General features: G+C 34.7%; 2 protein-coding genes across 2 annotated transcripts; both read left to right on the top strand.

The window, feature by feature from the left end:
- Nucleotides 1-14,576, top strand: LOC145681185 (glycoprotein 3-alpha-L-fucosyltransferase A-like). Its single transcript, XM_081752667.1, has 2 exons — nt 1-405; nt 11,995-14,576. The coding sequence occupies exons 1-2, from the start codon at nt 114-116 to the stop codon at nt 12,015-12,017; spliced, it is 315 nt and encodes a 104-aa protein (XP_081608793.1). The 5' UTR covers nt 1-113; the 3' UTR covers nt 12,018-14,576.
- A 3,141-nt stretch (nt 14,577-17,717) lies between these two features.
- On the top strand, nt 17,718-18,506 carry LOC145682300 (uncharacterized). Its single transcript, XM_081753877.1, has one exon. The coding sequence runs from the start codon at nt 17,718-17,720 to the stop codon at nt 18,504-18,506; it is 789 nt and encodes a 262-aa protein (XP_081610003.1).
- Nucleotides 18,507-18,894: the final 388 nt, after the last annotated feature.

The following is an 18,894-nucleotide window of genomic DNA, read 5'->3' on the forward strand; positions in this document are numbered from 1 at the left end:
ATTATTAGATTTTAGTGTAACTGATTACATAAATTACTTTCAGTGATTACTGTGTTTATACTAATTTCGCTCATTTTCCATTTCATTACAGAAGAAGAGTTCTTCCAATTGTGATGGGTGCTCGACCTGAAGACTATGCTCGCAGCGCTCCCTACAAGTCCTATATTCACGTAGATGATTTCGAATCCCCTAAAGAATTGGCGGACTATCTACATATGTTAGAGAAAAATGATACCATGTACAACGAGTATTTCCAATGGAAAGGAACAGGAGAGTTCATCAACACACATTTCTTCTGTAGGCTATGTGCCCTGCTTCACGATGACTTCCCAAATAAACACTACCGCAATGTTAATGAGTGGTGGAGGCCCTCGGGGACTTGTATCACAGGATCCTGGAGGAAACGTAAGAACAAAAAATCGCCCGGATAAGTAAAAATATGGTTTTATAAAAATAATTTTAGATATCTTTCTTTTTTTCTAAGTCCGTTTCTCCAAAGAATTATGAACATCACTTCTGTTCTAGGAAGCGACTTAAAAAATCCTACTATTTAAGATTTATATACATATAAGAATCATCCAATGGGGAAATACTAAAACTTACTAGGCCCCTCGTACCGCCAATCTTCTCAGATCACTACCACTAGGCTCAGACGCAACTGTGATAGTCACCAAAAGCATAAAAGATTGTGCAGGAGATTACGAGTATCTTTATATAGATATAAGTATTAAAATAACTATCTGTATAAATATATAAATAAGGTCAAGTATATGTATATATGACAGAACATATATATGTATACGTAGTTACATGTTATATATAATTATATACAGTGGCGTATTTACGATTTTGTTTCGGGAGGGGCTTTGCTAACTTTAGGGGGTGGCTTTGCCTGGAAATGTGAAAATTCTGCAAGATATTTCATTTAATTTACTGTACTAAGTAAGATTTCGGGGGGGGCTTAAGCCCGGAAGCCACCCCCCTAAATACGCCACTGATTATATATATAGCGAAAAGACAAACATTTTAACTCAAAAAGATAAATAAAACGTATGACGCGCAAGGTTTTAAAAAGAACGACAAAGAGAAATACGTTGAACAAGTTCTGTGATATTTGGTCTTTATAAGTTGAGGAATTCACGTCAACAAGTCACTTAAGGATGATGAGTATTGTGGATATAGAAGGAATGAGTCGCATCAATTGTAGAAGGGAAAAGAGCAAAAGTAAATTAAGTAAATAGCAATCAGATGGTAAGTATTAACTAAAGTACACTTATACGATAATGTGATTTGAACACAACAAAAGATTATATGAAAAAAACTTCTTAAGGATTAGTTCCATTATAGCACTTGTTTCTCAGTGTGCCGGTGCTGTGCCATCAATTGTAGCTCAGAATAAACTCTAAAAATACTCATAGAATAAAGTAACTATTGGGGATGGAACTGATGGACAACACGGTACTTAACAACTAAATTATGATTGAATTTTAAATAAAATTCAAATGTTTCTAATTTTGAAAATGACTAGTTGGGGGAAAGGGTGAGAGAAAGAGAAAGGTTGTAATTAAGGAATAGGAATGAGCACTAGCCTGATAGATCCAACGAGGCTGGCGTCGTCCTGGTCATCTGGAATGATGAATATCTTTCTCTGGAGAAGTCTGGATTAGCTGGAGACAGTCAACATCTGGATCTTAATCCTGTTGATCTGCAAGGGGCGTCGGAAATGCGTCTCTATGATGACGTCCTTCTACATCTTCATTCTACTAGACTGCTGGAGCTTGATGAGTCTGCGGTGATAAACCAACAGAATGGTACTCTTGACTATGGAGCTGGTTATTCTCCAATGGTGATATCCGCTCCTCTCCGATGATCTTGCACCGATCCTAATCGTGTGTTGAATACCCCTGTTGTTCTGTTCCTCGTAGTTTTGTCCAGCTCAAGAATGATGACCTAAGAGTCCAATGAATCAGGAAGTATCAGGCTGTGCTTGAAGGTATGCGGAAAGGAAAGAAGGAAGCTAGTCGAGTTTATTAACAAAAATATGTTTACAACAGATGTCTGAAAATGTACAGTTCTAATCAAAATTTCCTTTCAATGAGTTTTTCAAAAGTTCATATTTCTTTATATCCAATACAGAGTTACTTCACACCCCCTCTTCGAAACTAAAATACACGAAAATTTTAATTTTCCGTAGTACAAAAAAAATTGAAAAATGTCCAAAAGAAATGTTTGTTGAAGATAAAAGAGTTCTTTGTATAACATATTGTTTGTTTTGAATTAATCCTTGACCACAAAGTGCTGAGTATATATTTCTGAGATTGTCCATGTAGTTCATTAGGTGACCTTGTGATATGTAACGACAGCGTCTCTGGGACGATGGAAAGTAAGAAAAATAAAAATAAACATTAGTGCTTGCATAACATCATTGTGATTGACATGTGTTTTAAGGTGTTAGTGTGGAGTTCCGTTAGTGCTCAGGGAAGGGAAATAAAAGGTAGGAATAATACTAAATTTAATTATCACTAACACAGATTATCAAAACTTAGATACGTGTAATAAAAAATCATAATCAAATAAACAAATAGTTCATAAATATAGTATAATCTAATGTAGACCTCTTTCTATATATATGTGTATGTTCCTCTAATGCAAAAAAAATAACTTCAATATCAAACGTGACTAATACGCGAGAAGGAAAAAAACGGTGTAATACTATCTAGCTAACCAAAGATAGTAAAGTTAGACTGTACAAGAAGGGTACTGATTTCAGTTTGAGAAAAATGAGCTTTAAGTTATTTAAGCTTAAAGCGTCCGTAGACTGGAAAAGAATTCCAAGATATGGTTATAGCCCCATATGCTGGCTGTAATCAAACTATATGAAATCAGCACGATAGAACTATTCACCACATATAGCCTACAACCCTAACTAACATATAAATTCTTCTTATCTTCAACTTCTTTCTTCTTAAATCTTGTCCTCCTCGGGCTTCGAATGCTGGACATCAATCATGGCATCGAATCCTAGACATCTGAAGGGATGGAGCATGGTTCTTGCGATCTTGACTTCAATCTTTTTAATGTATCCATCAAAACATCTATCCGTACGCGTGCCGTTGATTTTCTTCATTCTTCACATACTCACATTTCAAAAAAGTAAGAAACTTCTGTAGTGATACGCTGTCCAATCAAATGAAATGGTACAATTCTTGAAGATATCAAAATGTTCCAAAATTCGAAGTATTCCAAGTTTCAGTGTTCTACCGGTAGATTTGAATGCACAATTCAAAACCTAGATAAACTAACTTCTAAGCGTGGCCAGTGCTAAAAGAAAGTTCACCATCCATCGGTAAGGTGTTCCTATCCACAATCCAATCTTCAAGAAAAGTAATTCACATACAAGTTACGTGCGGACAGACGTACTAACAGATTCTTTATCAATGTGAAAATATATTGGGAGTAATCGTTGATAAATGTCCCAATTCTCTCTATCATAAACACAAAATACGACACGGTTTACGTCAAGATGTTCCTCTAAAAATATTCTTGTTGTAGCCAAGGCAATTTTGGCAGCTTCTAACTTCGGAAATTTAAATGCACCAGTCGAAATGTTAGGTAGTACAATTGTGGAAAGATCATTCTTCAACATCACTTCAAAACAATTTTTGTATGTCTCTCGTAAAATCTTCTTGTCTGAATTCCGTGGTCCACATGTCATAATTACACAATTAGCTGGTAAACGATAACCATTGGCAATTTTCGCTTCTCCTGGCTTCAATGATGATACGGTCAAACATTCTTCTAAAAATTCAGATCCAGCTGCGTTTTGAATGGCTTTATCTACACCACCTAAAGGAGTTAAGGTTTCATTCGTCGGATTTACTAAGGCATCTGCTTTTATGTCCACTATGTTACCTTTATAAATACTAATCTTCTGATTGATGTCAGTATTACAAGCAAATTTCGGTTTTTCTTCTGTGGAATTCTTCCCTATAGTTGCCCACGTTGGTAGATTTTCGGCAATCACAACATCCTTAATATGAAGCGAGGGGATGAAAATTTCTTCTTCTAAACATTGTCTCCTGGGGTTGAAAATCTGTTCAGTTGGTGGTCCTTGATGGTCTTCGCGTCTCGTCTTCTTTTTCATCGTGTGGTCTTCCGTGCAGACGTTGATAGGCATATCTTCGTCAGTCTTCAAGGTGGTCTTCTTCTTCCGGGTTTTTCTTCTCATAAAACTTCTTCAATCTCTGGACTGCTATGCTGTCTATCTTGTATGATCCTCGGGTGGTCTTATACTTAACAAAATATGAATTTGGATTTTCCACACGTCCAATTATGCCTGGACCAATAAACTTTCCGCTGAATGCTTTGGCGTGACCTTTCTTTCTTGTGGTGTCTAAAATCCAAACTTTTTCTCCTTCTTTAAAAACAGGTTTCGTATGTCTCTTGTCAAAAAATTTTGTCGCCGTTTTATGACGTTTGTAAAGATTTTCTTGCGCTTTGTCTCTAATCTCTTGTAATTGCTGTAAACGAATGGCATTATCTTCGTATTGACACGGGGTATTTAATATTGCCTGATGAAGTAACCTAGGTTTGAAGCCAAAAAGACATTTAAATGGTGAAATTTAAGACGATAAATTCTTGGTGACGTTAAGCGAAAAAACTATGGGTTGTAATAAGTCAATCCATTCTCTTAAATCTTTGTCACATAAAGCTGATTTCAATCGTTGGTCTATGTTCCTAATACTAACTTCACAAACACGATTACTATAATGCCCATGTACATTTACAAAACGCATGTTAGCACCAATCATAACACATAATTCTTTAAATAGTCCACTAGTGAATGCACTGCCTTTGTCTAAGACAATTTCATAGAAAATTCCAAACTTTAAATTTACTTTATGATAAAGAAATGAAGCCAAAGTACTTGCTGTAACATCAGGAAGGGAATCTGCAATTATGTATCTAGTACAACTGTCTACTACAACTACCAAATATTTGTGATTTAACATATTATTGGGGGAATAATTCCCAGCTACATCTATGTGGACGCGATAGAAGGGGGGAACTGAGGGATAAGTAAGCAATGTGCCATACAGAGAACCAATTTTCGATTTCGATACTTGACAAATCGTACATTCTTTACACTTCTGATATATATATTTCTTCATGTTGAGAAAATACACTGTTTTTACTAACATATCATAGGTTTTAGAATAACCAGAATGAGATGATCCCAATGCAGACGTATGACAAGCATTAAAAACTTTATAACGCAAAGAAGTAGGAACTGCAACTATAAATTTTATACCTTGAGAAGTTTTTCTTTTTTCTATACAAAATTCCATCCTTAATAGTAAAATATAATGCTTGGCGTTCTATTTTAGGATTTCTATCTTCTTTCTGTTCCAACCAAGAAAAAATATCTTTAGAAAACGGATCTTTACGCTGTTCTGTTGCCAGATTTGGCTCATTTAAAATTGAAAATGAATTTGTGGTCTGAGGAAACAAAATTTTCGGATCTTCTTGATTCTTTTTCTCGTCTTTCAAATCTCTAGGGGGGTTAGAAGAACGTGAAATGGCGTCTGACTCTATATTACTAGAGCCACTAATGTGTGAAATAGTAAAATTATATGATTCAATTTCACTCAACCATCTAGAAATTTTACTTACATTCTTTGTTTGTTTCAAATAAAGTAAACTATGACAATCTGTCTTCAAATAAAAATGACGTCTCAAAAGAAAATATCTGAATGAACGTAATGAGTACAATAATGCTAGTAATTCAAGCTGATATTGGTGTAATTTTCTCTCACTAGGAGACGTTGCACGACTACAATAACAAATGGGTACTAAATTTGTGTCGTCAGGTGAATTTTGAGGTTGTTTGATCAGTCCAGAAAGAGCGACTTTGCTGGCATCAAAATAGAGATACAGAGGATAATCAGGCTTGTATCTCATTAAACATGGTGCTGAAATGATGGCTTGTTTGATATTATTTAATGCTGTCTCCTGTGCGTCCTTCCAACGAAAAGGAGCGTCTTTTTTCAACAAAGAAAGTAACGCTTCTGCTAATTGACTTAAATTAGGTAAATACGAACGAACAAAAGAAGCCAATCCTAAAAAAAACTTTTGACTTGCTTCTTTTTGTTTTGGGACGTTGATAGTTGGAAATTGAGTTAATTATTCGTTTCGAAATAGACAAACAATCTTTACTAACAGTGTGACCTAAAACATCTAATGAAAAATATCCCAATTTTGTCTTTTCTGGGGAAAGCTTTAAACCAATTTCTTTTATTCTTTGAAGCAACATACGAGTTAACTGCACAATTTCATCAAAACTATCACTAGACCAAACATAATCGTCAACGTAGGCAAATATTTTATCTTGTGCAAGACCTTCTAAGGTGAGTTTCACTAATCTATTCATACCACTAGTAGATGTCTTGACCCCCTGAGGGAGAAAATTAAAATGATATGATCCCACGCACGGAATCGAAAAAGCTGTAATAGGTTTAGATTCTTCAGTGAGGGGAATGTTAAAGAATGCTTCAAAAACGTCGCTAGAACATAGATATTTGCGTCCTGCCAAATTAGGCAAAATATCCTGGATAGGAGGAACCGGATAGCTGTCAGGAACCATTTTTCTATTTATATATCTTGCGTCTTCTATAAATCTATACTGTCCATTCTTCTTTTTAACAAGCATTACCGCAGAATTATACGGACTAATACTAGGCTAAATAATCTTACTTTTCAATAAACTATCTACTTGTTTTTTTTATCTCATCCCGTAGATGAAATGGTATCGAAAATTGGGATTGATTTAGTGGGATATTGTCTACTAATTCAATTTTATGCTTATATCCCTTAGCACAACCGTAATCAAATTCATTCCAAGAAAAACAGGAATAAAATTCCTCTACTAAGTAATATAATTGCTGTTGTTGATGTGGCAACAATTCAGGGTTAACATTTACTCTATATTTATCATAACCTTCAGGAAAAGATTTCGTATCTACTGCATTAACTTGATGAACCTTATTGTTAGTGCTATTTTGTTTCTTGAAGTTGGTATCACTGATAACATTTTCGCCAGAACCCAAAACAATATCTTTTTTCAAGTAAAGTTTACTTTTGATAGGTTTAATCACAGAAATTATCGGATGACTTTCGTCTACAACTGATTTACGCACAAAAATTTCTGGCTGCGTATCTATTAACTCATTAGGAACTAATAAATTGCGAGTTCCTGCAAGATCATTTACTTTTTTCAACGTAACCTGAACACTTGAATTAGGAGGCAAAACAACAGAGCGAGCTACTAAAAATTGAGGTTTATATAATTTTGATATATGGTTAGAAATTTCATGAAAAGATACGTGTGGCGGCAATTCAACTCTTGGAGGAATACCAAATTTAACAAAACTAAAAGAATTCTTATTTTGATCAACCATTGCAAGATGATTTTTCAAAAAATCTTGGCCAATTATGCTATTATACGGAAAATTTTTATACATTCGAAAAGGATGCGTAAAATACTGTCCTCCTAATTTAAATTTAACTAAAGCGATTTGATCACTTTCTTGAGAATTTCCAGTGACGCCACGAATAAAAGTTGTTCCTTTGAGTATTTTATGCTTATTGCTTAAATTATTACCAGAAATTATTCTAACAGTGCTGCCTGAATCCAATAGAAATAAATGTGGCTTATTATCAATATATGCTTTAACATAAGGCAAATCAGCTTCATATTGAATAGGCACATAATATCGCTTACTATTTCTAACATTATTACACATATTATTGTCTACTTTATTCCTATTATTCAATTTAACATTCTCATTTACATTGACTGCATTGACAGAAGCAAGACGCTGCGAATGAGAGGAAGCAAAGGATGGAGTGGATGGATTTCTTCGCTCCAAACGCGAATGCTCATAAGATTGTATACACACAGATTTTCCTTTGTGAGCGTAAGAAACTTTCGCGAGCGCTGTTCGTTGCACCAGATGTTATAACTGGACTTTGATACCGTCTAACTGAGCTATCAATGTATTTTTTTCTTCAGGCTGACTTACAATTTCATTTTCGTTCTGAATATTAACACCTAAAGTATTTTCTTTTTGCTGTATAGCATTATTACCAACAGGATGTATATTGTATTCAACTGTTATTGCCAAGGACTTCGATTGCTGACTACGCATGCTGACAAGAAAATTAACTCTTTCCTCTAGACCTAAGAACTTTGCTAACTCAATAACAGTCTTATATGATTTTCTTACGACTACAGAATAAAATGAAGGCAATAACCCATCGATTATCAAGTTAATTTGTTCGGTCACTGGCATTTTCGGATCGTACTCGAGTATTAATTTCCACTTATGAAAAATGTAATCTAGGACAGATTCAGAATCTAATTGTTCTCTATTTCTCATTTCTTGCTCTAAAACTTGCGAAACTATATTATCTTCATAAGCCTCTATTAATTTCTTCTTGATCTGTACATACATGAGATTGTCATATTCTGCGGTTGATTGTAAAGCTAGCAGATAAGCACAAGCCCCATTTTCTAAACAATACGGCAACAAATGACGTTTCTGTACATCACGTAGGTTATGAAGGACAGAAAAATCCTCAAAATGACTAAAAAATGACTGAACTGACTCGTTCAATTTGCCGGAAAATTTGGGGGGTTCTACTAAACGATCTAAAGCAGAAGATATAGCACTAGTATTTTCCATTATATCTATTTTCAAATCACACTTATAATAAATATCTTACACTACTATATATATATATATATATATATATATATATATATATATCCAACACCAAAATGTAAATGACACTTCTTATATACTAACAGAAAGAGAGACAAAATATAATAACTTGGCAAAAATTTCTCTTCTCACCCACTTAATCATTCAACTAAGGAAAAATAAAACAAAAAAAAATTACTCTAACAGAGCAAATGAATAAACGTAGCGAGGGTGGGCTAAAAATAACTCTACTCAATTTCTCTCGACAAACTATAAATTACACTGTACAAATTACTCAAAATACATCGTTTCTACAGTTTGAAATCTCAAAAGTACCTGACTTATCTATCGAAATATTTAGAATCGTAAAATTTAATCGTAGAGTCGTAATCTATCGAAATTTTGGTATCGTAACAAAGGCGTAAGCCTCACAGCATCTCCATCCATGTGCCGGTGCTGTGCCATCAATTGTAGCTCAGAATAAACTCTAAAAATACTCATAGAATAAAGTAACTATTGGGGATGGAACTGATGGACAACACGGTACTTAACAACTAAATTATGATTGAATTTTAAATAAAATTCAAATGTTTCTAATTTTGAAAATGACTAGTTGGGGGAAAGGGTGAGAGAAAGAGAAAGGTTGTAATTAAGGAATAGGAATGAGCACTAGCCTGATAGATCCAACGAGACTGGCGTCGTCCTGGTCATCTGGAATGATGAATATCTGTCTCTGGAGAAGTCTGGATTAGCTGGAGACAGTCAACATCTGGATCTTAATCCTGTTGATCTGCAAGGGGCGTCGATAATGCGTCTCTACGATGACGTCCTTCTACATCTTCATTCTACTAGACTGCTGGAGCTTGATGAGTCTGCGGTGATAAACCAACAGAATGGTACTCTTGACTATGGAGCTGGTTATTCTCCAATGGTGATATCCGCTCCTCTCCGATGATCCTGCACCGATCCTAATCGTGTGTTGAATACCCCTGTTGTTCTGTTCCTCGTAGTTTTGTCCAGCTCAAGAATGATGACCTAAGAGTCCAATGAATCGGGAAGTATCAGGCTGTGCTTGAGGGTATGCGGAAAGGAAAGAAGGAAGCTAGTCGAGTTTATTAACAAAAATATGTTTACAACAGATGTCTGAAAATGTACAGTTCTAATCAAAGTTTCCTTTCAATGAGTTTTTCAAAAGTTCATGTTTCTTTATATCTAATACAGAGTTACTTCACAATACATAGCCAGTTAAAAAATAAAAGTTTGTAGAAAGGTTGTTTTTTGCCGCTCGTTGTGTGTACGTTTTTTAGCAGTAGCTAAGAATGAATGAAATTATGATAATATTATTAGTATAATTGGGTTTAATTCATTCAATAATTGTGATCATTCTGTGTATCATAGTAAATATTTTTTGTCATGACTGAATCATATAATGCATTTAGTCTTATATCAAAGCAAAGCTAATGATTGTTTTTTTTTAAAGCGAAATGAATTTGATTCATATTTTAAAATTGCCAGGCACCAAACGTATATTAAAAAGTTGTATTTAAAAAGAAATCGGGATTTTTTTTACACAAGCAGTCAAATAGAGTGAACTCGTTTTTTTTAATATTTTTTGAGATTTACGTTAAGAATAAATTTTAACAATTTTTTTCCATTTTTTTTCATAATTTCCAGCAAATTGAAATAGGATTTAATTCGTGATGTGAAATATCTACTATTCATTGGCTGTTAAATGATGATGTGTGTTCAGGTACTTTGGCCCGTTTAATACCTTTTTCCTCTCTTTCTAATACATAGATGTTTATACTAGATATAGAGTAGGAACAATTTTAATGTTAGTATAATTAATGAGGATACGATCAATTTTATTGTAGCAATTTTTGGATTAAAAAATCTAATATACTTCAATCAAACATTTTATTTTAGGAATTAGATGTGGAGAACTACATATAGTGTAGCCAAGCCCAAACTATCAGTTAACTCCGTATAATGTGCTTATTCCGTAGAAAATAGGAAAATTCGATTTAGGGTCCGTTCAAAACTTTTGTCGCCCCTGATTCAAAAACTAATTATTGGCCAAGATCGCAATCTTTTTTTATCCATTTTTTCCTAAAATACTTGTGTATATATTCGCAGCTCACTAAAATGAAACAATTATCAAGAGGAATATTATTATAAGGTTCTACTTGCACTGATTATTTTTTATTGTTTAAGTTTTACAGTTGTTGAATATTTTACAAATCTCCCTTGGAATAACGAAAAAATATTTTAAACTTTAACTATAATAAAGAATATTGTTATTATTTAAGTGGGGATCACAAATAATAATAATAATAATAATGATTCATGGGAAGAGTGTTCCAGTATGATCAGTGATTTAAAATTAGTAATAATAATAATAATAATAATAATAATGATAATAATAATAATAATAATAATAATAATAATAATATAATAATAATAATAATAATAATAATAATAATAATAATAATAATAATAATAATAATAATAATATGTAACGCACTAAAAGAAGAATTTTTAAAATTAACTAGTCTATTATTACTATATTATTATTATTTTTAGAATTATTATTGGTATATTGTACATTATTATTAGTATATTAACTCCTACTTTAACTTCTTATTTCACGAAATATAATTTAAATAATAAAGACCACAGTCACTACTAGTATATATTATGCATACATCATATATTATGCATACATCTGTTTACATTATGCATAAAATATACAAGACAGATACACTATTTCACTTTCACACTACACACATTTTTCAAAGTTTGAAATATAGATGTAAATTTTGCATGTTAAATTAACAAAAACAGTGGTTTTGAAACAATGTTATCACGGGATTTTAACCAATGCTTTTACTTTTCTAAAATCATTTTCCATATCTGTATCAACTTTCCTTTTGATATGCATCACATTTGAATTTATGATACTGAAACATTGTTTGATTAAATTAGTTTAGGATTATTCTCAAAATACTGATTAATTCCAAATACTTTTCTTCGAAACTATTATGCAAGTGTTCTCTATTGAACCGTGCACTATCAACGTGACAATTGCCATGATAGTGACATGAATATCATCCCAATACCTGAACAGCCCATTGAAATAACATTATTTGATTTTAGTGTAACTGATTACATAAATTAGTTTCAGTGAGTACTCTGTTAATACTAATTTCGCTCATTTTCCATTTCGTTACAGAAGAAGAGTTCTTCCAATTGTGATGGGTGCTCGACCTGAAGACTATGCTCGCAGCGCTCCCTACGAGTCCTATATTCACGTTGATGATTTCGAATCCCCTAAAGAATTGGCGGACTATCTACATATGCTAGATAAAAATGATACCATGTACAACGAGTATTTCCAATGGAAAGGAACAGGAGAGTTCATCAACACATATTTCTTCTGTAGGCTATGTGCCCTGCTTCACGATGACTTCCCAAATAAACACTACCGCGATATTAATGAGTGGTGGAGGCCCTCGGGGACTTGTATCACAGGATCCTGGAGGAAAAGTGAGAGCAAAAAATCGAACGGATAATTAAAAATATGGTTTTATAGAAAGAATTTTTGATTTCTTTCTTTTTTTCCAAGTCCGTTTGTCCAAAGAATTATGAACATCACTTCTGTTCTAGGAAGCGACTTAAAAAACATCCTATCATTTAAGATTTATATACATATAAGAATCATCGAACGGGGAAATACTAAAACTTACTAGGCTCCTCGTACTCTCAATCTTCTCAGATCACTACCACTCGGCTCAGACGCAACTGTGATACGTCACCAAAAACATAATAGATTGTGCAGGAGATTACGAGTATCTTTATATAGATATAAGTATTAAAATATCTATCTGTATAAATATATAAATAAGGTCAAGTATATGTATATATGACAGAACATATATATGTATATGTAGTTACATGTTATATATATAGCGAAAAGAGAAACATTTTAACTCAAGAAGATAAATAAAACTTATGACGCGCAAGGTTTTAAAAAGAACGAGAAAGAAAAATACGTTGAACAAGCTCTGTGATATTTGGTCTTCATAAGTTGAGGAGTTCAAGTCATTAAGTCACTTAAGGATGATGAGTATTGTGGATATACAAGGGATGAGTCGCATCAATTGTACAAGGGAAAGCACCAAAAATAAATTAAGTAAATAGAAATCACATAATAAGTATTAACTAGAGAGCACATATACAATAATGTGATTTGAACACAACAAAAGATTACATGAAAAAACAAGAGAAAACAGTTCCAAATTGACACTTTTAAACACAGAAGAAAACAAAACTTAAATCTTCTTAAGGATTAGTTCCAATATAGCACTTTTTTCTCAGTGACTTATACATAACCAGTTATAAAATAAAAGTTTGTAGAAAGTTTGTTTTTCCCGCTCGTTGTGTGTACATTTATTAGCATTAGATAAGAATGAATGTAATGATGATAATATTATTAGTATGATTGGGTTTAATTCATTCAATAGTTGTGATCATTATGTGTATCATAGTCAAATATTTTTTGCCATGACTGAATCAAATAATGCATTTAGTCTCATATCAAAGGAAAGCTAATGATTGTTTTTTTCAAAAGTGAAGTGAATTTGATTCATATTTTAAAATTGCCAGGCACCAAAAGTACTGTTACGATGCTATACGTCGGAGGTCCCTGGTTCGATTCCAACGACAGACTTTTGGATTTACGTCATCTACTTCGCTGGATTATATTTATTTTTTTCTTTCCTCGGAAAGTTCAATTATGTAGTCTCAAGCTTCCTAGAAGCATATTTGTATACCTTTGTGTTTTATTAAAAGATAAGTGCAATAGCAGATTCCTTTAACCTCATATAAAGTCACTACCCTTGTTTGTTTTCCTACCTTTGTGCAACTTATCAACTTTCTACTTGTGTCTGGCTACGTTTCCATTTCTTGGCAGTGTCACTAGTCTGCGTTTGAGGACATTGCTCACATACAACTTATTTGTACATATTTCGAGCGCCAGTTAGCTCTTCTCTAGCTGACTCATTCGATTGCCTCAACTAAAAGTTATTGTCTGGTAACTACGTCAACGATTATTAAGTGTGTATTTTGTATTTTCTACTTTTCGCTGAGGTTTAGCTTTGCACTTGAAATTCCTCAGAAAGTACAATTCAGGATCAGGAGGTGAAGTCCCCAGCGTGTGAGGTCTTCGACTCTCAAACGTTTTGACTCATGTGACGTCACGAACACGATGTTAGGAGAAGGTGAGTTATGGAGTGACCATATTTGGTATTGAGGAAATCAGGAGGTGTGGTTTGAGGCCTCAGTCCGGGAAACAAAACTGGATGGTGAGTGTTTCTCGGGGCACTTCGTTTGGAGTTGGAAGAACAGCAACGAGCCAGCGAGAGAGGGAGGAGAAGAATGGAGTTACTAACTTTGAAGAAGGTACTGTTTATTTCGTCGAAACAATAAGTGACTACGCCAGACTAATTACTCTTTTACTTAATTGTCCTTACCCTATCTGCTGCACTTTTAAAAGCACATTTGAGTATGAGTTATGATTTCTAAATACCATGAGCTACATTTCCCACATGCTTTAGTTGTAGAATTATCTTTCGGATGAGATTTATTTTTATATTCCAGCGCTAGTTGCTGGTGGTGGAGAAGATACCCCAAAATCTAGTCATCTATCGGTCTCATAATGACCAAAGGGATAGATGAAGTCAAGCTAAACATAACTACTATTTAGTCTTGTTTCATGATGGAGATGCTTTAGGTTTGATCTCTGTAGTACCTGTGCAGCTGGGTTAAAAAAATGGCGTTTTCACTTTTTTGTTCTGACTACATTTATTTGGAGATTATTTTTATATGTTGCGTTACTTTGCTGAGGACAATGTGTTTTTATCTGATTTTTGTGATGATTTAGATGCTACTGAATTTTTTGAGCCGATTATTACATCATCTCCGGGTCGCATACATTTTACGCGACAATGTTTTGATAAGATTATAAAGCAATTACAATTTACGCATTCGCTTTCGAGTATTGACACTGTTTCTTCATTAGATTCTTACAGGTTTGAGTTTACTGTAGACATGGCTGTTGGGGGAAATCAGGATAATATTGGCATTTTGAGTCATATTCTTCGGCCAGAACCATTTTTTGGACGTATGGGCGATGATATTGTTCGCTATATCGATCAATTTGAAGTATTGGCTCAGGTAAATAATTGGACAGACGTAAAGAAAAAATGGATTCTGGGTTCGCTTTTAAAGGGGTCAGCAGCCTATTGGTTTGACACTACGTCAAAACAAGCAGATTTTCCGGAGTTGTCATACGAGCAGTTTAAACAGAAGTGAATAGCTGCTTTCAAGGACGCGCTTTTGCCTCAACTTACAGAACAGGAAATGCGGATGCGAGAACAAAATGAGGGAGAGAGTATTCTATCATACGTTTACGCGAAGCGTAATTTAATTTTAGTAACGATAAGAACGCGCCAGTAGCTAAGCAAGTGCAGTTAATAATCGATGGATTATCTCCGGAGTATATGAGATTGGCAATAAAAAAACAATATGTTACTGTTGAAGCTTTAGTGCAAGATTTGTTGGACGAGGAGAAGGCACGCGTGTTGTTGGAAAGAAAAGCAATTGAAAAGCTGATTAAGAAAAATCCGTTATTAGCAAATTCTCAGTTAATGCAATGTAATCCACCTGAGAATACTCAAGTTCAATCGGTTTTTGTTCCGCAAAGTTAGCTTTCCCAGGCTGTAGTACGGACTTTGCCCTCTCAAGCTACGAATACACGGGAAACTGATCAGGTTAAAGATCAGCTGGCTGCTATACAAAAGCAATTAACGCAATTGTCTTTGCAAGCAGAAAATAAGAGGACAGATGATCAACGTTCGTTTTCGAGACGTAATACTAATAATAACAATAGTAATAACAATTATGGACGTAATTATAATAGACGGGGCAATGGCCAACGGTTTCAGCAAAATCGTTCCCGGGGTGGTCAGAATAACAATGCAGGGAATAGGACACAGCAGAGGGGTCCTATTATTTGTCATAAATGTGGAAAAGAAAACCATATTGCCACCCACTGTAGAAGTAATTTAAACTGATCAATAGAGTTGATGACGCAGGGCCATCAGCTCTTCAACGTCTTAAAGTCCCTATTCAGATTGATCGTGCGCTTCCTCATGTTAATGTTACTATTAATGGGAAAGAGAGTCCTTTATTATTGGATTCTGGATCACAGGTGTCTTGTATTGGTCAGGCCATGGTCCCGCGTTTTGCTAAAGTTCAAGCAACACATAGTTTTTTGAAAGGCGTGACAGAGAATACTTTGTCTGTTAACAAGATAGTTTTGGTTCGATTCAAGCTTGGATCTCAAGTTTTTTGCCATCCTTTCCGGGTTATCCCAGCATATTCCCCCCACCCATATTGGGGCAGGATTTTTTATTGGCCCATAAGGCAAATTTAAATTTACATGATTTATGTTTGGAAGTTACGCGGTTTGGTAGGATTCCTAAATTTACTCTGCCCACGGACAGTACAGTTAATTCTGTGTCTAACGAATTTGCAACGCTCGTATCTCCTGTGTATAAGGTTTTTTCGTCTGTTTGGTTGCCCCCACGTTCGCGAACTTGTGTTAAAGTGAAGAAATGTTTTGATTTATTGGGAAATAGAGATGATTTGGTACCTAATAAGTTCGTAGTGGGTGCTGTACATGTTTTATTAAGAGATACTGCGGTTGACAACGTAAATTCACATATTTGGGTTTCGAATCCTACTGACAAGCAATTTTTGCTATGGAAGAATAAAGTTTTAGGGCATGCTGTTCTGAATAGGGAAGAACATTTTTGTAGTAATGTTACAGAAGATACTGGTCTTCAAAAGTCTCAATCTGATAAATTTGATTGTACCAGGGTGGATGTGAACCCTGAACTCTCTGAACATGACAGACAACGATTTTATGATTTAGTTACGGAGTACAGAGATGTGTTTAGTTGGTCCCCGGACGATTTTTCAAAGGCACGGGACTATGTTCACGAATTTCAGTTAAAGGATGAAGACCCAGTATACATACGCCAGTTTCCCATCCCGTTCCATCTTCGTGATGCTGTTCACGAGCAAGTTGAACAGTTACTTAAACAAAACGTCATTCGTCCTTGTCATAGTAGTTACAATAATCCCATCATATTAGTTAAGAAAAAAAATGGATCTTGGAGGTTCGTGGCAGATATGAGATTTACGAATGCTAAGATAAGGCCTATTAATTTTCCTGTACCACCAATTCAGGATATATTAGTGCGTTCTAGTGGTAAAAACCTGATTTGTTCGACAGATCTTTCGCAAGGATTCTTCCAAGTGCCTTTGTCTGAAAAAAGTCAATTAGTAACTGCTTTTTCAGTTCCTGCACTTAAGCAATACTGTTTCACTTCCATTCCTATGGGAGGAGTTACTTCTCCAGCGACGTTAAATATTTAATGAAACTAACACTAGAAGGATTAGATGAAAATAAAGTATTTTATTATCTCGATGATATTTTGTGGTCAGACGATACGATAGATGCCATTATTAATACAACACGTGAACTATTTGAACGATTAAGACTCAGAGGTTTGAAAATATCTCCTGAAAAAACCAAATTAGGCCATTTTTCATTGGAAATATTGGGTCACCGCGTCTCTAAGCGTGGTATTTCTATTTCTGAACGTATTACTGAATCGATTCAAAATTATAGACGTCCAAGAACACAAAAACAATTGAAAAGTTTTTTAGGGTTGTGTTCATTTGTTAGAAACCACGTTGCCAACTTTTCGTCTATAGCGGAGCCATTACAGCGTCTCTTGAAAAAAGAATGTTCCATATAAATGGACGAGTGAACAACAACAAGCTTTTGAGAAGCTCAAAAAAGTGATCTTGTCTGCGCCTACTCTTATGAAATTTCATCCAGAAAGAGACGTGTACGTCGTCACGGACGCCTCACAACGCGGTTTAGCTGGGGCAGTCCTGCAACCTGAAAGTGATAAAAAAGATGCTCCTTTGGTTCCAATAGCCTACTGTTCTCGTGCTGTAGGGCCACACGAGAGATCATATCACCCATTTCATTTAGAATTAGCAGCTTTGATCTTTACGCTAAGACGCTTTAGATATTTTTTATTAGGACGTCACTTTTATTTGCGTACCGATTGTAGATCACTGGTTTTTTTACGTCAAACTAAGAATTTGGCTAAATTTTCTCGAATTCTTGCGGAGTTGCAGACCTATAATTACACTATTTCTCATATTTCGGGTGCTTCCAATAGTCTTGTAGACAGTATTACTCGCCATGTAGATTGCACAAGAGACGAAGCGGATGAACAGAAGAATCTAGAAGATCCCCGGGTCTTTACTATAGAAGAAGATGATAAGTTAAAGGAAGAACAGCGGGAGGATTCCTGTTACAAAGATATCATACTCTTTTTAGAAGGGAAAATACCGCAAAATTATGATATTGAACGACAGGCACTGCGATATGAGATGAAGGATGGTTTGTTGTACCGAAAACATAGACGTCCAACTGGTACACAGTTGTTGGTAGCTATTCCTGCTTCCTTACGAGAGAAAGTGTTTCAGTCAGCTCATAGTTCTTCATTGGGTAGTTCACATTCAGGATTTACAAAAACATATAATTTGTTGTTAAATTCAGTATATTTTCCATACATGAAAAAGTTCGTCATCGAGTGATGTAGAAGCTGTCAGGTCTGCCAACGTTTCAAAAAGGTACCGGGTTCGCCTCCTGGTGTTTTACTAACTATGCCTAGCGTGCCTCCTTTCTTTCGTATTGGTATTGATGTAGCTGGGAGGTATTCTGATGCCAATATTCTGCGGCACAAATATTTAGCAATCGCAATAGACTACAATACTCGTTACGTAGTAACGGCTACGTTGGGTGAACAGACAGCCGCTGCTTTGACAGATTTTTTGTACAATCATGTAATTTTACGCTTTGGTCTGTTCAAAGAAGTGATTTTAGATAGATCTACGGCGTTTACTAGTTCTTTGTTTCAAGAACTATGTAATATTTTAGATATTAGAATGAACTTTGTTAATCCTTACTTTCACCAGACCAATG

The sequence above is a fragment of the Thermobia domestica genome, chromosome 3 (genome assembly GCF_964235325.1).
Source record: "Thermobia domestica chromosome 3, izTheDome1.hap1.1, whole genome shotgun sequence".
NCBI lineage: Eukaryota > Metazoa > Arthropoda > Insecta > Zygentoma > Lepismatidae > Thermobia > Thermobia domestica.